Genomic DNA, 21,502 nt, shown 5'->3' on the forward strand with positions numbered 1-21,502 from the left:
AGTCGGACACAACTGAGCGACTGAACTGAACTGAACTGAACTGAAGAGTAACCATTCTTAGTATATCTCTAGAAATAAAAAAATTTCAACCTGAGTTTTGAAGATGGTGCTGCTCAAAAGGCAGTGTCATTGGTTATTTTCAGTAAGTCCTCCTGTAGTTATGGACATTCAGTAACTTTGTCACTTCACTGACCAATGATTCCATAGAGGAAAAAAATATTTTAATTGCCATTCTGTGAATGAGATAGTTGAAGTAAAATACTGATTTTTTATTGTGGTTGAGAGTATTTGATGAGGAGGCAAAACAACATGACAAATTAAGAGGGTCAAGGCTAATGTGATGCTTCTGGGCCTCTTCATCATTGGTCTGAGGATTATCCTGAGAAAAGCAAAAAGCAGAGCTTTCTCTCTGTAGTCCGAAATTGTCAAAACAGTTCTGAGCTGTCTTAATCTGTTTGGGAAAAAGGATGCACCCTCTCTGTAAAACTTATTGGGAGTGCCTAGATTGTGTATCCAAAAAATATTTACTGTTTAAAACATATAATATGTACAATTAAATACTTTTAAAATATAAGCTAATGATTTAAGCTTTCTGGAATTGAATTCTACTTGTATCATTTACTAGCTGTGGGGCATTGTGAGTTAATTAATATAAACTTTCCACTTATTTATACTAAAATAATAATTATTATTGAGTACTTACTTATGTCTGGCACAATTCTAGGTGTTTAATGTATACCAATTCATTTATCCTCAGGACAATGCAATATGGTTGAAATTATTATTATCCTCATTTTATGAAGGAGGATTTCAGAATTTAAGCAAGTTGCCACAGCTAATAGATAGATGACCCAGGATATGATCCACAAAACCAGACCTGTCCCCTTGGTATTTTACCCCTTATACTGTACTACTTTTCAAGATATTGGAATAGTAATAGTACTTACTTTATGGAACATGATGAGTAAATAAAACTAAGTATAGGGCTCAGTACAGAGTTAATTTTCAGAACTGTAATATAAGCTCTTCTCACTTGCACATATTGTGTGTCTAATACAATTTAGAATGAGTACAGGCATCTAATTTAATCTTCACAACACCCTTAATGTTATTATCTAAATGTACAAGCTGCAGAGAAATAAGTTATCTTGATGGAAATGAGATAATGAATGACAGAACTAGGATTTGGATTACATGTGCCTGATACCCTTTCTGCTATATCATTTTCTCTCCTGGTTCATGATGATAATTGGGTAGTTTAGTTATGAACAACAAGATGGTGTATATCACCAGAATGTGTCTTCTTAATAACAGAGGGATTGCCACATGTATATATATATTTATGAAAATGATTTATTGATAATTAGAGCTTTAATCTTTGTTTTCATATCAATATTCAATATGCAAGTTTGTGAGAATAAGTCTTCTTTTTAGGGCAAAGTAGATCTAGGCATTGTTTTTTAATGTCATTTAAATTATTTAACATCAATATACAAGTACAGAAATGTTTGAAAAACTGAGTTTATAAGCCAAGATATCCAAAGGGGGATTTACAAACCAAGATGGGTCAATTAGCCCACTGTGAAATATTTATCAAAGTCTGCAGGTATTGTTATTTCTTCAAATTTTACTCACAATTGGAATCCATTAGCCTCTGGAATTTGAAAGCCGGTTTCTTCCAATCCTATCCATAGGGATACCAAATCGCCTTTTTGGATGATCTACTACTTTCCTGAAACAAACCAAAAATAACATATTTAAGCTAATGTCCAATTAGTTTTGCTCTTTTATTTCCCACAGATCTGGGGGCTTTCTTCTGGAGTAGGAATGACTGGTAGTTCTTATCCATCAGCACCCAGTATGTGTCAGACACTATCTCTTATCTTTTGGACATCTGTTGAATTAGGTATGCCCACTTCCATTTTATATCTGAAGACACTGAGGCTTAGAGAAATTAAACAACTTATCCAAAATCAAGTAGCCAGATGAAAAACCAGATCTTAACCAGCAAACCAATCTGATAAGTGTTTAGTTTGGGTAAGTCCCTTTCCCCTCTTCAGATTTTGGTGTGTTCCTCTGTCAGTTGAGGGAGGTTGCACTAGGTCAGCGGTTTTCCCTAACCTCTTCCTTACAATGGTTTTCCTGGGGAAGGATGGTGGTGGAAGAGGAACAGATGCTGAAGCCAAGGCTGGATATGAAGCAAGTGTGCCCCTCAGGTCTTCACTCAGATTTTACCTAGAGAAGTTTTGTGTGTGATAGTCGATATTTGTTATATATGTTCAAATATTGTTTGGGGAAAAAAAACTTCATTATTAAAATAAAGTTAAAAAATTCTACAAGAGGCCTTACAATTTGTGTGTTTTATGAATTATCTCTTTAAAAAGACACATTTTTATTTGATTTGTTATTGCCATTATTTAGTTCTATCAAGTCAAAATGCTCACAGGAAAGGTCCCAGAGCTGTGAATGCACAGCATTCACTGGTCTTGGATTTTAAAGAAGTTTTTATCTTCTTAAGAAAGATAGAAATAGGGAGAAACTAAGAAAGCCATATAAGTAAGTGACTTGTCTCACAGCTGAGGGGAATTGACGTAACAGATTTGTTGGACTTTTTATTGACATAATATGCATACAGGAAATAGGATAAATATTTTGTAAGTGAACGATATGAGATATATACAGATTATAAACACAATTACTACCCAGATCAAGAAATAGAACATTAACAGCAATCAAATATTTTTGAATAGGAAAGAGTCTTAAAGTTAATTCTTGCACCAAACGTAAGAATATCAACTGCAATTTTTGATCAGCGATGATACAGCTTATCACTTGAAAATCTCAATGAGGAAGATCTAATTGCCTCTCAAGACAACTTCGTCAATATTCAACAGCTTATAGAGTTTCAAGATTTGTTTCAAAGCATTTTCAACAGTTTTTTTTTTCTTTCTAATTACTTGCATTATATTGTCAGTATTAGACTACATAATTTAAACACTAAAACTGCATCATCTATATAGGCTTCTCAGGTGGAAAAGTGGTAGAGAATTCAAATGCCAATATAAGAGATGCAAGAGACGTGGGTTCAATCCCTGGGTTGGGAAGATCCCCTGGAGGAGGAAATGGCAACCCATTCCAGTGTTCTTGCCTGGAAAATTCCACGAACAGAGGAGCCTGGCAGGCTGCAGTCGATGGTGTCTCAAAGAGTCGGACATGACTGAGCAACTGAATAAGACGATATACTTCACTTCTGACCTACACAGTTGTAAGATAATACAAAAATTTGTGGGTTTTTAAACCCAGGTGTTTGTGTTAATTTATTACCACAGCAATAAAAAACTGTATATGTTTGCTTGTATGATTCAGGTTTGATGTCTGAGTATATTACAGCTAATACCTAAAAACATGAAACATGTGATTTTTATTCCTTGAGTCCTCAAATTCCTTCATGAACAACTCCCATTATAACTCCAGGGAAGGGATAAGGTAGAAGCCATCCTGGGATAGAGAAGAATGCTCTGGGGAAGTCCCAGAGAACAGAAGAGGAAGTGAGAAACCAGCACTTCCAGGTGTTTAAAGGACTGATGAGAAGAGAAAGGAAAGGGCAGCTGGGAAAACAGTAGTGGCTCACATGTGAACTGACCTCTGAAAGCTTCTGTGGAGTGGATAGTGTCACCAGAAATAATCCTTTTACATTTTTAGAGAAGTGTCATGGTTTCAGGGCTTCCCAGGTGGCTCAGTGGTAAAGAATCTGCCTGCCAATGCAGAAGATGCAAAGGGGAGGGTTTGATCCCTGGGTGGGGAAGATATCCCCTGGAGTTGGAAATGGCAACCCACTCCAGTATTCTTGCCTAGAGAATTCCATGGACAGAGGAGCCTGGCGAGCTAAAGTCCATGGGACCGCAGAGAGTCAGACACGAGTGATCACAGCAGAGTTCAGTTCAGTTCAGTTCAGTCCCTCAGTCGTGTCCAACTCTTTGCGACCAAATGAATCACAACATGCCAGGCCTCCCTGTCCATCACCAACTCCCGGAGTTCACTCAAACTCATGTCCATCAAGTCGGTGATGCCATCCAGCCATCTCATTCTCTGTCGTCCCCGTCTCCTCCCACCCTCAATGCCTCCCAGCATCAGAGTCTTTTCCAGTGAGTCAACTCCTCGCATGAGGTGGCCAAAGTATTGCAGTTTCAGCTTTAGCATCAGTCCTTCCAATAAACACCTAGGATTGATCTCCTTTAGGATGGACTGGTTGGATCTCCTTGCAGTCCAAGGGACTCTCAAGAGTCTTCTCCAGCACCACAGTTCAAAAGCATCAATTCTTCAGGGATCAGCTTTCTTCACAGTCCAACTCTCACATCCATACATGACCACGGGAAAAACCATAGCCTTGACTAGACGGACCTTTGTTGGCAATGTAATGTCTCTGCTTTTTAATATGCTATCTAGGTTGGTCATAACTTTCCTTCCAAGGAGTAAGCGTCTTTTAATTTCCTGGCTGCAATCAGCATCCGCAGTGATTTTGGAGCCCAAAAAAGTAGTCTGACACTGTTTCTACTGTTTTTCCATCTATTTCCCATGAAGAGATGGGACCAGATGCCATCATCTTCGTTTTCTGAATGTTGAGCTTCAAGCCAACCTTTTCACTCTCCTCTTTCACTTTCATCAAGAGGCTTTTGAGTTCCTCTTCACTTTCTCCCATAAGGGTGGTGTCATCTGCATATCTGAGGTTATTGATATTTCTCCCAGCAATCTTGATTCCAGCTTGTGCTTCTTCCAGCCCAGTGTTCCTCATGATGTACTCTGCATATAAGTTAAATAAGCAGGGTGACAATATACAACCATGACATACTCCTTTTCCTATTTGGAACCAGCCTGTTCCATGTCCAGTTCTGACTGTTGCTTCCTGACCTGCATACAGGTTTCTCAAGAGGCAGGTCAGGTGGTCTGGTACTCCCATCTCTTTCAGAATGTTCCACAGTTTATTGTGATCCACACAGTCAAAGGCTTTGGCATAGTCAATGAAGCAGAAATAGATGCTCTTCTGGAACTCTCTTGCTTTCTCCATGATCCAGGGGATGTTGGCAATTTGATCTCTGGTTCCTCTGCCTTTTCTAAAGCCTGCTTGAACATCTGGAAGTTCACGGTTCATGTATTGCTGAAGCCTGGCTTGGAGAATTTTGAGCATGACTTTGCTAGCGTGTGAGATGAGTGCAATTGTGCGGTAGTTTGAGCATTATTTGGCATTGCCTTTCTTTGGAATTGGAATGAAGACTGACCTTTTCCAGTCCTGTGGCCACTGCTGAGTTTTCCAAATTTGCTGGCATATTGAGTGCAGCACTTTCACAGCATCATCTTTGAGGATTTGAAATAGCTCAACTGGAATTCCATCACCTCCACTAGCTTTGTTCGTAGTGATGCTCTCTAAGGCCCACTTGACTTCACATTCCAAGATGTCTGGCTCCAGGCAAGTGATCACACCATCATGATTATCCTCGTCGTGAAGATCTTTTTTGTACAGTTCTTCTGTGTATTCTTGCCACCTCTTCTTAATATCTTCTGCTTCTGTTAGGTCCATACCATTTCTGTCCTTTATCGAGCCCATCTTTGCATGAAATGTTCCCTTGATATCTATAATTTTCTTGAAAAGATCTCTTATTTTTCCTATTCTGTTGTTTCCCTCTATTTCTTTGCATTGATCGCTGAGGAAGACTTTCTTATCTCTCCTTGCTATTCTTTGGAACTCTGCATTCAGATGCTTATATCTTTCCTTTTCTCCTTTGCTTTTCGCTTCTCTTCTTTTCACAGCTATCTGTAAGGCCTCCTCAGACAGCCATTTTGCTTTTTTGCATTTCTTTTCCATGGGGATGATCTTGGTCCCTGTCTCCTGTACAGTGTCATGAACCTCCGTCCAGAGTTCATCAGGCACTCTGTCTATCAGATTTAGTCCCTTAAATCTATTTCTTACTTCCACTGTATAATCATAAAGGATTACAGCACAGTATAGCACAATAGCATGATTGTTTGGTTTCATGCATAATTATAAATTAGAACAGAACATGTATGGGTCCGTATTACCAATATATACTTTCAAAAGTGAAAGTAAAATACATGAAAATAGCATTTTTTTTCTTTCTGTACTACAGTTAATCTACTTTTCCTGCTCAAGTAGATGGGAGGGCGCTACAGGCTTTCCTGGTAGCTCAGACAGTAAAGAGTCTGCCTGCAATGTAGGGGACCCAGGTTTGAGCCCTAGTTCAGGAATATTCCCTGGAGAAGGTAATGGCTACCCACTCCAGTATTCTTGCCTGGAAAATCGCACAGGAGAACCCTGGCGAACTATACCTCATAGGGTTGCAAAGAGACACTACTGAGTGACTAAAACACACAATGGTAAGATAAAAAGAAAATAAACTCTTTCTCCTTCCATCTTCCCTCATCATTCCCTGTTCTTTCCTTCCCTTCTTTTCCCCAGATTTCATCCAAAAAGTATTAGAAGTCAGGAGATACTGACTTGTATTCTATTTATTTCTTCTACTTACCAGAAAATGAGAATAACTAAGTCAAATAATTTCTATATAGTTTTCTATCAATTCAGAAGTAAAATGGCAAGCTAACATTTATCTTAACATTTTTGCTTATATGAAATATATATAACAATACTACACTCTTCAGCACATACACTGACATGAATACAGAGTGTGTGAAACTTACATGCTAAGACAGAAAAATATTCTTAAGACCAAAAGGGAAAACCATACTTTCTAACTATCTAGTCCCTCTTGTGACAAAATAATGGAATGACATGGCTTATATATTCATTGAAAACAGTCCATCTTTTCCATTCTAAAATATTCTGAAAGTAGTTTAAGGATACAGAATATAGAGCAAAGTAATATAATGAGGATGGATTATTTTAAATACAACTTTAAACATCACTAAAATATAGACAGCCTAAGTCATTTATATTCTTTGATAATTCAGTTTCTAAAGATGTTCACCATTCTAAAACAACTGTTGGAAAGCTTGTATTTATACTTTTTGTTTAGAATCACACATATCAAAGAATCTATAAATTTATCTACATTCAGTTTAAAAAAAATAAAACAAACATCCTTATTGATAGCACCAAATTAAGAAATAAAATATTACCATTACTTAGAAGTCCTCAGTGTTCTTCCTCCCAAATTGATTCCCCCCCATAACTTAGTCATAGAGGTAATCTGAAGGATGAATTTTTATCTAATAGTTCCCTTGATTTTCTTTATATTCTATACGTATTCTTCAAAACTCTCTTGGTTAGTTCAGATGGTTCTAGAATTTTCTTTGAAAGAAATGATGTGTGAATTCTTTTTGACTTCTTTCAGCAAATATGTGTTTCATGTTTTGAGATTTGTCCATGTTGACTTGTGTAGATGTAGTTCTTTTATGTTTACTGTTGTATAGTATTTCATTGTATGGATAATGAATATGCAATAGCTTATTAACACATTTTACTGATAATAATTTGAAGTATTTCCTTTTTTGTTACTATTGTTATGTACTGTTCAGCTAATTTTTTTTTCATTTACATGCCTGTAATGCACATTTGAAGATTTCTCTATAGTAAATTTTTAGTAGAATTGCCAGCTATTCTTATACTTAATTTTATTACATAATTCCATACTGTTTTTCAAAATGGTGCCTATTTAAACACCTGAGAGCAGTGTATGACAATTTCTATTGTTCAAATCTATGCCAACCCTTTCATTGTGGACTTTTAATTTTGCCAGTAAATTTATATCTATAATTATTGATGAAGTTATTCTGTAATTTTCTCTTCTTACTCTTTTTACTTACTTTACTCTTACACACATGATTTTGGTGTCCAAATAATGCTATTCTCATGAAATGAATTGAGAAATATACTTTCTTTCTTAGGTATTATCTTGTTATTTATTTAATTGTTTCATGCTCTGAGACTATGTTCTGTCTGATAATCAAGCCTTTAAAAATGTTAAGACTTATTTTGTCAACAGATACTTATTTAATTTTAACAGCTGTTTCATGTGAACTTAATCATTTTTTTCTCACCAGTTGTAGGATACACAACAACTTTTATTGATTCTGCTTATAGTTTTGAGTTTCAAAGAAAGAAATTTAGGAATTAAGTTTAGTGTGGAGAGTGTTCTCACAAAACAATGATTTGCCGCTACATCTTAAAGGGACAATAAAATACCTGGACTCTCTCAAGAAGGGCATATAGCTCCACCAACACTGAGTAACAGCAAAAAGGGAAAATACAGTAATGGCTAACAGAGGATGTTCATTTAAATAGTTCAGTGATTGGGACTTCCCTGGCAGTCCAGTGTTTAAGACTCCGAGGTTCCACTTAGTTCCCTGGTGGGAGAACTAAGACCCTGCCTGCTGTGTGTTGTGGCCAAATAAATAGTTCAATAATTTAAATTAGTAAATCACAGAATTAAATACGTATACTTTAAAGTTTAGGTGCATATAGTAGCCACGCTCCAAGATAAACTCCCATAATTATACTATAATGCAGTCTCCTTCCACATTGAACAAGACTGACCTCTGTCACCAATACATATTGTGGAAATGACTTCTAGAGCTAAGTAATGAAAAATGCTCCAGCTTCTGCCTTGCTTTGTTGGATCACTCACTCTAGGGGAAATCACTTGCCATTTTCTAAGGCGATCCTACAGTCCTTTAGAGAGGTTTACATGACAAGGAACTAAGGCTTCCTGCCAAGAGCTAACAAGGGCCTGAGACTTCCTGCCATTAGCCTTGTGAGTGGGCCATTTTGGAAATGGATATCACCAGGCCCCATTCAGCCTTCAGATTACTGCAACCCTGGCCAGCTTCTTCACTGTAACCTTGGGCCAGACCCTGAGCCAGAATCACTTAGGCAAACTTTTCCTAGATTTGTGATGCACAAAAACTGAGTGAGAACATAAATGTGTATTATTGTCTTGCTGCTGCTGCTCAGTCACTGAGTCATGTCCAACTCTTTTTGACCCCATGGGCTGTAGCTACCAGGCTCCTCTGTCCGTGGGATTCCCTAGGCAAGATTACTGGAGTGGGTTGCCATTTCCTTATTGTCTTAAGCTGCTGGGTAACTTGCTTGCATAGCAATAGATACCGAATACAGTAAGACTCAAAGGGCTGTGGGATTCCACAAAAGAAGAGATCATAGCCAAATTTGAGGGTTCCAGGAGGAACTTATGGAACATATGAAAACAATAAAACAAACGTTGACCCTCAAATCCTGCAATCTTGTTTATCACAATTTAAAATTATAGAATTAATAAATGACATAGGAAGTTAGATATAAATATAAAAGCTTAGAAAAACTAATGTATGAGACAGACTAATAGGAAGGAGATTCAGCAAGGGCCTGTAGAAAATGAGAATGAATGAAAGCTTAACTTTTAAATGAATTTTTAAATTTAAAAGAGACAATTGGGCTTTCAAATTCAAATTCCAGAATGTTCTGATGAAAGACCACACAAGTCTGAGTGATGATGTAATTTTTTTAGGGACCAATACATAATGCCCCCCCCCCTTTTTTTTTCCTGTGTCCATCTTTAGACACAAAGTAGAAATAAGGTATGAATGATCAATGCATAGAAGTCAAAACATCCTTTTGTTTAAGCTGAATGTAGAATAAGACTTCAGTTTGCATTTAAATGACTTTCCTACATTTCCTCTGAGGAAAAGACAGATTTACACGATTAGTCCTAATTATCAAATAAAAACAAGAAGGAAGAGGATGAGCTGAACATGCTCAACTCTTCCTCCCAAATTAACCTATCTGGTACATAATTACTTCTCCTTTGGGAAAGAATGAATAAAGGATTAGTGCTTGGGGTCAGTATTTTTCTAACTGGAGTTCCTCTACTTGGACACACAAGGCTGGAAAATATGACTTAATAAATGGGAAATGTTTGGAATGATGAAAGAAACCGCTACTTCATTAGCACACAGTTGACTTATGACTTTTGGAGTTCTACCTCAAAAGTGGTAATTCAATCTTTAGATTCTATTAAATTTTTGATGATGGTGCTGACTAGGCATAATGTCAGCTTCTGAAATATTATCCCCCAAATGGGGCATATTAACAGGCATTCAGAAACAAACCAGGAGCTGTGGAATTAAATAGCGAGATTTAAAGAGTTCCAAATCAGACATGCCTGATTTGGAAGCTACTGTAGATCTGTAGGACTAGGCAGAAAGGATTTTCATTTACTTGGCTCATGAGCCTCTTTGAGGGTCTAATGACACTTGAAATTTCTATCCAGCAAATGAATTTACACAAAAATGTCTTCTACAATTTTCTTTTGTGGGGAGTGGATAATGTATGTTTCAAAACCCATATATGGAATTAAGTATTATCCCTTTTGGGGAAAAGTTTTAAACCTTCAAGCATGAGTTAAATTAGAAGTAAAAGGTAGAGGAACTGTTTCTTTTCATGGACCTGAGTTGGGGTGTAAAAGACAAGCAATAAAGAACAATTATTGGGAAAAATGGCCCAAGATCAATATTCAAGGGCATTTCCTATAAAACAGACAAACTTCAAAATAAGGAAGGAAACATGAAAATAGGGCATCACATTCTGAGTTCTTTCTCTGTGTTCTTCACCATGAAATGGAGCCCATTTTGAACTATCTGCTTTAGACATTAACAATTAAAAGCTGGAAAGAAGTAAAAAAATCATGGAGTAACTGGATTGGCCTTAGTCTGTGATATTGTTTTACAATGAATTAAAAAGGTGAAATCTTAGGATTTTTCACCTTTAATCTGTGGCATGGTAAAGAAGAGCAATTGTGTCTGACAAATTGAAGTTGGAATTGCTATTCTCAATTTAGCTTAAACTTTATGTTTGGCTTAGGATAGAAACATATATAGCATTGGTACAGTTTTTCCAAAATGATTTATTTAATGTAGTCATTGTAAGTGAATCTCACTTTTTCTGGACTTGGACAAGTGTCTTATTCACACAAAATTTAATTTCTTTATCATAAGCAGCTTATTTCTCTAGAAAGTCATTGGACTTGAGGTTCAAGAACCAGGTGTTCTAGCTAGATTATAACCAAGAAGTCATTTTATATCTGTGAAAATATACCAATAAAAAGGGGATAATATTTTCTTAGGGTGTTAGGGATTTTAAAAACCCAGTGTATTGGAATGTTAAAATGGGGTTCTTTTTGTCAAAGTTTTGGCTGTGGCCCAGAAAAACTGAGGGGGAAAAAAGCATGGTATTTCCTCTTGCATTCCAAAGTAGGGTGATAGAGTTATGCAGTATTTGTAAAGAAGTTTGCTGTAAACTATTTTTCCAAACTTAACCCCCCCCCCAAAAAAAAAAAGACTGATACTGAATAGGTAAATAAGGAGAATTTCTCTGGAGCAAGTTATTGGAGAACAGGGACATTTCCCTCTTTTTTCATATGGAGAAAGGGCTTCAAGAAAGTCTTGTTTCTCAGTCAGTCTTTATGCTTTGGCAGAGGAGCCTGGGGGGCTGCAGTTCATGAGTATGCAAAAGAGGTGGACATGACTGAGCAACTAAACAGCAACATATACCTTTAAAGCAGGGTAGACCTCATAGAGCAGACTATGTAATCTAAAGGGCCAGAAGCTGTGAGAATTGGCTCAATTCCAGAGTGAAGAGATGGTTACATAAGCAACAGCTTTACTTTCAGGGACCAGAGTGAAGGATGTGGGTTTTCTGTGGAACAGATGTAGAGCAAGCATGTGGGTAGAGCTGGCCTAGGTTAATTATAAAAGGAAACTTCCCCTGCTTTTGGCCAGGGGTTATGGGTGATGTGGCCTCAGCAAGACGCTGGTGGTGGTGGTTTCAAAGAAGAAACCAAGCGAATAGGATGAAGGTGAGCAAAACTGATCTGCTGAAAGAGAAGCATTGCTGGAGGCAAGGGTATTTATGTCAATGTTCACAGTGGTTATGCAGTGACCCCACAAAAACAGCCCATGGTGAGGAGTCAGCTTTGAGCATTCACTGAGGGCAGAGAACATAAAAGTCAAGTCGTGATAGTATCAATAAAGTAAGACTTTTCTTTGCTTCTTTGTACCCTCATCCCCAGTACTGGAAGAGACTTAAGACAGCCCAGAGTGGTAGGGGAAGGGGTGAGGGTAAACTGACACAAACCCTTTCCCACTGCAGCTTTCCAGCTTGAAAAGGAGAAACATTTTTTAATACTTATAGTTTGGTCTAAGACTGTTGCTGAAGCTTTGTCCACCTGATGTGAAGAGCCGACTCATTGGAGAAGACCCTGATACTGGGAACGACTGAGGGCAAGAGGAGAAGGGGGTGACAAAGGATGAGATGGTTGGATGGCGCCACTTACTTGGAATAAGATTATTTTTCTAATAAAAGTGATCAGACATTTTTTTGTTATTTCAATGTTACCCACAGAGTAATACTATCTTCTTTTGTTTTTACCCAAAAGATAGAAAATAACAACTCCTATTGAATGTGTTTGAATGCATGTGGGTAAGGGATAAAGTTGCTTTTCTATTTATGTTCTATAATGTCCTTATTTTTCAATTAAGTGATTATAGTAACAATGTTAAAAGCAAAATGTTTATTGACCTGAATCTATAGAATGTATGTAACTGTGCTGGGTAACTTCCATCCATTCTCCAGATACACTCTTTGCCTTTTCAGTACAGGAAATTAACCTTTCTGGATCCCACAAACATTCCTGTAATCCCTGGCTTTGGTTTGGGGCAGACAATGGGCAACTTTGGCAGAAGAGACTGGAAGGAGAGAGGAAGTGAAATCAGGATACTTTTCCCCTTGCTCCCTCCTTGCAAAATCACTTCCTCTTAACTAGAGGTCGCAGCTTCTCCCAAGGAATCTGACACTTCAAAGACCAGGTTCCTGGGCTATTGTGCCATATATTATGATTTGCCTCTCCCAGAATTTCATAGCCTTGCTGTGTCAAATAGTCTTGCTTCTCAAATTTTCCTGTTTCAAATGTCCTGCCTGTTTCCTGTGGAAACGCTGACTGACACCATGATATTACTTCCTTTCCTGACCTCAAAATATTAACGGGAGAATTAGAACAATACAGTTGTGAAAATATTTACCCTAATTAAATTCAAATATAAAGTATTATTATTGTTAATATTTTGCAAGGCATTTTCAGTTTTGTGTGAAGAAGAGAGAGAAACCATTTTTTAGAAAAATTCCAATATCTTCTAATGTTAAAGGTCATTCAAATAGTAGGTATTATTTTGCTAGGGAAGTTGTCAAAGCTACTTCCTTTTATTTTTCATAAACTGAATGGCCTCTTCAGGCTTTAAAGAAGTGAACTGAATGGAGAAAATATTTTGGATTTCAAACCATAGTGGAGATAACCCTGCTCTGAGAATGAAAGTAACTTGCACATTCAATTGAAAATGAACTAGTGTCATAATCAGGTGGAATAAATATTAAATATAATATAAAATAGGAAACAAGAGATGACCCTTTGCTTCATTTTATTATGACTTGACATAGACTTTGTCCTGTTTTTTCTGTGCTTGTTTTCTTATTTTTCTCTAGCTGTTCATTCTTTCTTCCATTTCAATATCTTATGGACCTTTCCAAAAGTAGATTTAAAAATTTTTCTTTTCTGAATATTTTATAGTAACAGAAAATAAAATAATGCATTTCATATGCTTGAGACAGAGCTTTAAAATCTGGGGTCATATACCAATTTGTTACAACATTGCTTCTGTTTTAGTTTATGATTTTTTGGCTGCAAGGCATGTAGAGTCTTATCTCCCTGACCAGGGATAGAATGAGCACACTCTGCATTGCAAAGCATATTATTAACTATTGGACTGCCAGGGTAGTCCCAGATTCACTATTGTTTCTGGTCATTTCTCTGACTTCTCATATTTCCTGCAAATTGGCAGGTGGAATTTGAGGCAAGAATTTTCTTTTGCAATTCTGTTATATAAGTAGTACTGAGTTAGTCTAACATAGGGCGTATAATGACTTGCTCTTTTTTCTCTTGTGATGCTAGCAGAAAATTGACAACCATTGTCTAGAGCCATCATTTCATTACGGTTTGCAAAATGGAGACATTCTAATATTATCATTCCTTCTTCACTTATTAGCTGGAATAATTATATAAAGGAGAATTTCAACCTCATCTACTATGTGTATAGTTTCTTCATTGCTTTAGCTGTACAAATTTTATAAAGAGAAAATTCCACCTTTTCTTCTTTGTGTTTGCAAGCAACTATTTGTTGTAATATCCTTTTATGCTCAGTTAATAGCCATGAAGCAATCAAAAACTTACTCTAAATTTTATATGTTCTCACTGCTGTCCCTCAATTGCTTGATATTTCGCTATATCTATATTGTCAGACTGCATAACCATAATACATGGCACTCTTTTTTTTGCAACCATCATTACACTCTAATTCTAAAGTTATGCTTATACCAGTTCTTATGGGGGTAACTCTAGAGTCATTTTGACTGAACAAATTAATCTAGTAGCTTCCTCAGGAAGCACTACTCATGAGAACAATATTCCTTAATCTTTTAAACAGTTGTAATAGTTTATTTTTAGCCTTCAAGTGTAAAATGCTGTTTAAATGAATATTAAATGTTTACCAATTTCCCCTTATTGACTTTAAATTGAGCTATGTTAGATTATATCTCCTGATATCTTAAAGAAATTGTTATGATGAAACTTCCATGTAGATTATATATATTTATATTTATGCATATTATAAATTCATATACAAGTTTTACATAAACATTTACATGTTGATTTTCAAATTATTTTGTAGACTGTGCTGCAAGATCCAGGAATCAGAGAAATTCTGTTTATTAGAAGGCACAATCTTTTCTCCACTTTTCCTTTGCGCTTCCGTATTCTTCTTTATAAATTGCTTTTAAATATACCTCTTCTTGCTTTGTGTTATAGTTGGTTAAAAATATTTCTGCTTTTAATTGGCATGCGATTTATTTGAGGGACAGAGACTATATTTTTCTTCCTTTTTCCACCATAGTCCAACACAGTGCCTAGAACATAAGTGAAAGTAACTTGTATTTTTTAAATTAAAATAGGATCTGAATTTCAAACTACAGGTGTGAAATTTTTGTCAAGTATATGTAGGATAAATCTAGTCCCAAAGTGATTTTATTTCCTAGTGTTGCTTTGAGAATCTTTCAGAACAGAAGCCTAGCAATTGCATCCTGTATGTTGAAAATCAAAGTGAAAGGAAAATCATTCACCAGGAACAAATGTGACAAGTCCTAGAATTTCAAGTGACCAAGTAAAACTGGACTAAAGGATGTGGAGATGAGTGCAGGAAGAAATGAGGTGTCAGTAAATGAAATTCTCCATAGGATTTCCTAAGGAGTTTGCTTTTCTCTTGCCAGCAATGGGAACTTTTCATGAAGTGTTAGATGACTCCTCTGGTAGTAAAAGATACAATTGCTGATCTAAAAAAGTGAGGATGGTGGTAGAAGAAGTGATGAGGGAAGACTGGAGAAAGAAAAGGTGAAAAGATCATTTAGGCCAGAATTAAGAAAGTCTTCATGTGAAAGGCTATCTTGGAGATATTTAACATATAAAACAATCAAGAGTTAAAGAATTTAGTGAAAAACGAAGTGTTTCCAGTGAAGAAAAGGAATCCTGTGAGCAAAAGGGATCCTAGTATATTCCCCAAATTCCAGACTATGGGAACTGGGTAGTCTCTTGGGCCACTGTTAATATGAAGTGTCTAGCACTAGGAATAGATTTTGAAGAGGTAGAAAATGAATTAAGTTTGGAATGACTGCTTTAAAGTACTGACAATTGCTCACTGATTAAAGAGAGAGATTTAATTACCTTAATTTTATTATAATAATCAACAGTTTGCAAAGTTCTCATTTGATTTTTATGGAGGTAAGTAATTATCCCCATTTTCCAGATAAATAAGCTGAGGATCACAGTGTGTAAGATCTTTATACAAATCACAAGGGTAGAAATAATAAGAAATTTGACATAGACACATTTGTTTTGACTCTAGGTCCTGAGAGATCTTCACTACCTTCTTGATATAGGAGAGGGGACTTACTCATATCATTTGGAAAGCTTTGTAACAAGGGTAAAAATAAAAATGGAATTCTAGTTACTTCTATTAGAGAGAAAACTTAATTGACTAGAACATTTATCTCACAGTATATACTTTTGCCCTTACCTCCCAAATGCTGTATGTCTTTAGTAATAATTACTTTATATCTACATGCAACAGAATCTTCTTCAGAAAATATTTTGACAAAAGTATTAGTGCATACTGTGCATATTAATGGCAAATTCAATTTTAAGTACTTTGATAATTCAAAAGTGGCAGTCATTTTGCTTCCCAAACTTTATTTCCAAAATGATGCCTTTAAACTCAGAAATGAGCTAAGACACTTTCAAATCTGTTTACCTGTAAGACTTTCATTGTACTTTTTTTCTAGGTAGAATTCTCTTTGTTTCTCAACCCATTGTGGAGGAATTAAAAAATGAAAATGTTTCTTCTCCAAGAATTCACTTACCTCTGTTTACCTTTATGACTTACAGAGCCAGCTGAGAGTCTGTCCAGGGGAGAACCAAACCCAGAGAAGCTTCTTTTCTTCTTTGTTTCAATCACATCATTCTCCAGAGACACAAGTTCATCAAGAAGTAAGAGTTTTGCTGCTAGGTCAGTGGCCGACTTCTCTTCTCTGACTGTGGGGGATGACTGAACACCTAAGACTCCAGAATCAAAGGCCTATTGGGCAAGAAAGGTAAGTCCATTCATTAACAGAAAGAGTATACGTACAATCATCTATTTACATTTGGATTTTACTATTTTTCAGCTGACATGTCATGAAACTTGGTTTCTCATGGAGCTATGATCCAGAGAGAAAGACTTTTGAGGAGAAAAACATGTAGGGTTGAAGTTTATCCAAAAGAAATGAAAATAACACACACACACATACATAAAAAAAAAAGAAAGGATAAACTCCAAACCTGCTTTTAAAATTTAGTTGAGATTCTTTCCCAGCAACAACTGCATTCTTATTACTCTAATAGTGTTTTATCTAAACTTCTTCCATCTCTACAATTATTACATTTTCCCTTGTATTATATTAATTGCAACATATGTATGTTGCATATTAGATTGTGAGTAACTTGAGGTCAAGGACTATGTCTAATCAGCTTTTTGTTTATGCCATTCAATCCCTATTTCAGTATTTTGCTCATTATTATTGCACTAATTAGTACATTTCTGATGAATATTTATTGAATGAATTCTGAAAAAGTATAAACCTCCTGCTATTTTCTTTTCACTACTCATTCATTCATTCAAGCCACTAAACATCCACTATGCAGGTCCTGTATTTGACCGAAGAGATACAAAAATAAGAAAAATCCAATCTGTGCTTTGAGGGAGCTTATCATCTCTACCAGTGTGATTTACTAACAAATAGCAATCAGTATCTATGGCGAGTCAGAGCTATCCCAAAGACTTTATTGTCCCATGTCAAATTTCTTATTTGTTTATTTACGCATATTGCCACTTGGTAGTCCATCCAAGTCATAAAAGTATAAGTGTCTGGTTTATGAAGTCTATCTTCCTTTCTCAGGCCCAATCACAGCATTTAAAAAAATGCTCCTATTAACAATCTGGAGTCATTCTGTAGTCCAGGGGATATAATTTCTTTCCCAAGAGTTTGAGAATATTCCCCTCTGAGAAGAAACATTAACTACAGCCTGACTCTTGGTGTGAGCAGGACTTATCTTTTTTCACATCCTGTCTTTGTTTTAGAATTGTTTATCTCATTCTCTTTCTCTTCCGTTCATTTTTTTTCCGCAATAAAATGAACGAGTAGCACTTTCTAAACCTTTTCATCATCGACTCAAACATTTCTCTTTTGGAATATTTGCAGTCTGCCTCAAAGATCTTGAGACTAATGGCCTTTGAACTTCTTTCCTAAACAAGTCAAATCTACTCTAAGTGTGGCTAGTTTTTCTTGGAAAACCCCTCTTGCCCTGCTCCTTCTGATTCCTATCAGGAGTGATTGATAGCAGATCCTCTTGGCAGCAGAGGATGAGATGGTTAGATATAACCCCCAACTCAATGGACAAGAATTTGAGCATACTTTGAGAGATAGTGAAGGACAAGGGAGCCTTGTATGCTGTGGTTCATGGGGTCTTAAAGAATCAGACATGACTCAGCAACTGAATGACAACAACCTCTTCACTCAGTGCACACTCTGAATCCCCATATAATTTATTTATCCCCTCTCCCTGTCTCTTTTCTATTCTGTCCTGAGTACTGCCAGGAAGTGAATTATCTCCAAACACTGCTTTAATCATATAAAAAAATTAAAAATCTGTATAACTCTTTGTTACTTACAGTGCAAAGTCCAGAACTCCTTTTAAAAAAACTTAACTTCAATTACTTCCCTACATAAACTTGGAAGTGTAGAAACTAAAGAGGGAATAATCATGAGAAAGAAATTATGAAGATCAGGAGAAAAACCAAAGGGCAAAGTTAAGAGATCTTTTATTATCTCTCAGAGGGTCCTCCAAAAAATATGTGTTCATACTTCCTACTGATTTACAAACAAAGTCAAGTTTTCTTTCTTTTTAAAGATATTCTTAGTCCTCAGGAAAAAAGGCACAAACCTTTTATAAAATTTGCCTTTCAGTAAAATACATTTCAGATTCTCACTTCATGCTATTTAAGAAAGTACTAAGAATGCATATTTCTCTTAAGATCAGATGAGTCAAGTTAACTTTTCTGTGTCAAGATGTCCTCACATTTCTTTTCCTTTGTAGTTTAGTATTGGCAGCAAGAAAATATTTGTAAACTGATAAAATTTTGGCCAAGCGACTCAAATCCTGACATGTAAACAACTTTAAATTTCACATAAAAGCATTTCATCTTTATATAATTCATTCAATTATATATACATATATATGGCTGAAATTATAATGAATTTTCTCCTAAAGTTTTTGGTTTATGGAATACCAATCTTTGTTGTTACTGACAGTTTTCTTTTTCTTTTAAATATTTATATACACCAGGTTTTCTCTGAATCCATTGTGAGGACACAGCATAGAAAGAAATGTTTATTTACTTGATTTTTGTATTATTGAAACTTCTCCATATTTGTCAGCAGCACCTGCTACTGACCTTAAGAAAAATGATTTAAGTTCATTAAAAAACATGGCCCCTAGTTTCCATTACCTCTGTTGTGACACCCACTGAGAGCACTTTTCCTGAGCTCCAGAGCATCAGTGTCATAGCCAGGATAAAATGTGCACTTGCTAATCTCCAGTCCAGCATCTAAGGGCCACACACAACAGGGTTAACATTCATTAGTTTGACATATAAAGACAGGAAACAAAAATGCCTGTAAAGCTTGTTATAGGCAGGTAATAAACTAAATTATTCAGCTTCTCTACACTGGAGTGCACCTTTGCAACACTTAAATTATACTTAATAGAGTCTGTCAATCTCCCAGAATAAATTCTATCAAGGCTTCATTTCCATGGAAACCTAGACTGGGGTTGTACAGCTATAATCATAATTTAACTAAAAAAAACCCCCAAGTCTGAGAAATCTAGTGTGTGGAACCTTATTCTTTGAGTGTCTAATCCACAGGTTACATCATGTACCTACGGAGAAATGTGTTAAATTGATTAGGTATGTTAAACCAATCCCTCTGGGGTTTGCAGTGAACAAGAGAGAATGTACTGTGTCTAAGAGCAATTTTATATGAAATTTTAAAAACACCACTGTTCCAATAGTAGAATATCTTTATGTCCTGTGATTTAAAAGGATTTTTTTGAGCAAGATTCAAAAGGTGAACATCATAGAAAAAGTTAGCAAATTATACTATAGCAAAATTGAAATTTTCCATGTGATTAGGTATAGTAAACAAATTGCAATAAATAACAAATGAAATGTATTTTTAGCAGATATAAAAAAGCAAGATTAGCATTTGAAACATTTAACTCTGATAAATAAAATTTAAAAAACAGACACAATTAAATAAAAATAGGCCAAAATTTATAAGAAAACATGTATTTGAAAGTTCATAGCCTCATTGTTTATAGCAGTGAAAAAATGAATCAACCCAAGTACCTTACTCATAAGGAAATGGATTTGTCAGTTGAGATACATTCATACTATGGACTTAAAGCAAACAATTTAAATATATGTGTTATCTATGGTTCAAACAAATGATGTAAATGTTATGTGTATTTGTATGCATGGATTTAAAATAGAGCAGATTTGAGGGGAAATCAGAAATTCTAAAACAGTATATATGCCATGCTACGATTTACCTAAATTGGAAATACAGAAAACGATTTCCTGTATTTTGAAATCTATACCTATAATTAAAATAGAGACTAGTGGAAGTTGATTCATGACTGATTGCTTCTAGGTAAAATGGGGGAGAATATAAGATTATGAAGGAAACATAAGGGACTCGGGTTTTACCTATATATACACACAGGAAAGCAAACAAGTCAAAAGGTTACATTTAATTCAGTGTAGTAAGCACAAACGTGTGTCATTGATAATTTTATGATTTTTTACATTAATAAAGCACTATAAATCCAATTAAAGCTTATTTACAATTTAAATTAGACCTGACTGACAGTCTGACTGCTGGTTAAAATGGGAGGCCTTGCCCTGCTGGGAAAGATCTCTGGCTCTGAGCTACCAATAAAAGCGGCTTGACTTCTCCACTTAAAACATGACACTGGGAAGTCCCCCAGTTCATCATTAATAAGAATTCTCAGCAAACTTCTGTTTCCTTAAAAAAAAATCATTTGGAAACCTGCAGGGAGCAAAAAGAAGAGTTATTCAATCTGAATAATTGGATTTGAGACTCACATTTGCTTTAGTAATAGTATGACTTTGGGTGTGTGTTACTTAACCTGTTGAAATTTATTTTTCATACTGGTGAAATGAGGAGTAATGCTGACATCAAAAGAAATTTGAGAGGTTTGGATTAATTCATGTGTAAACTCTTCGCTGCATATATTGTTGTTCAATTGCTCAGCTGTGTCCAACTCTTTGCGACCCCATGGACTGCAGCATGCCAGGCCTCCCTGTCCACCACCAACTCCCAGAGCTTGAACAGACTCATGTCCATTGGGTCAATGATGCCATACAATCATCTCATCCTCTGTTGTCTCCTTCTCCTCCTGCCTTCAATCTTTCCCAGCATCAAGGTCTCTTCCAGTCAGTCGATTCTTCACATCAGGTGGCCAAAGTATTGGAGTTTCAGCTTCAGCATCAGTCCTTTCAATGAATATTCAGGGCTGATTTCCTTTAGGATTGACTAGTTTGATGTAATTGCAGTCCAAGAGACTTTCTTCTGCAACAGCACAGTTCAAAAGTATCAATTCTTCAGTGCTCAGCTTTCTTTCTGGTCCAACTCTCACATCCATACATGACTACTGGAAAAACCATGGCTTTGACTAGGTGGATCTTTGTTGGCAAAGTAATG

General features: G+C 35.9%; 1 protein-coding gene across 1 annotated transcript; it reads right to left on the reverse strand.

Moving 5' to 3' along the window:
- Positions 1–1,647: 1,647 nt before the first annotated feature.
- OSTN (osteocrin) lies at positions 1,648–19,323 on the reverse strand. Its single transcript, XM_055418595.1, has 3 exons — positions 19,225–19,323; positions 16,541–16,755; positions 1,648–1,732 (listed from the first exon to the last, which is right to left on the reverse strand). The coding sequence occupies exons 1-3, from the start codon at positions 19,321–19,323 to the stop codon at positions 1,648–1,650; spliced, it is 399 nt and encodes a 132-aa protein (XP_055274570.1).
- Between the last annotated feature and the right edge of the window lie 2,179 nt (positions 19,324–21,502).

This window comes from Moschus berezovskii, chromosome 1, assembly GCF_049115385.1.
Source record: "Moschus berezovskii isolate FMDL1 chromosome 1, NW_MosBer_1.0, whole genome shotgun sequence".
Taxonomy (NCBI): domain Eukaryota; kingdom Metazoa; phylum Chordata; class Mammalia; order Artiodactyla; family Moschidae; genus Moschus; species Moschus berezovskii.

What these genes read in the sequence shown, in the direction of transcription:
- OSTN (XM_055418595.1), bottom strand. Translation starts at nt 19,323, where the DNA reads ATGCTGGACTGGAGATTAGCAAGTGCACATTTTATCCTGGCTATGACA. An exon ending in CAGTGGGTGTCACAACAGAG is followed by an intron (nt 16,756 to 19,224) that starts GTAATGGAAACT and finishes CTTGCCCAATAG; the next exon opens with GCCTTTGATTCTGGAGTCTT. An exon ending in AGTCATAAAGGTAAACAGAG is followed by an intron (nt 1,733 to 16,540) that starts GTAAGTGAATTC and finishes GGTTTGTTTCAG; the next exon opens with GAAAGTAGTAGATCATCCAA.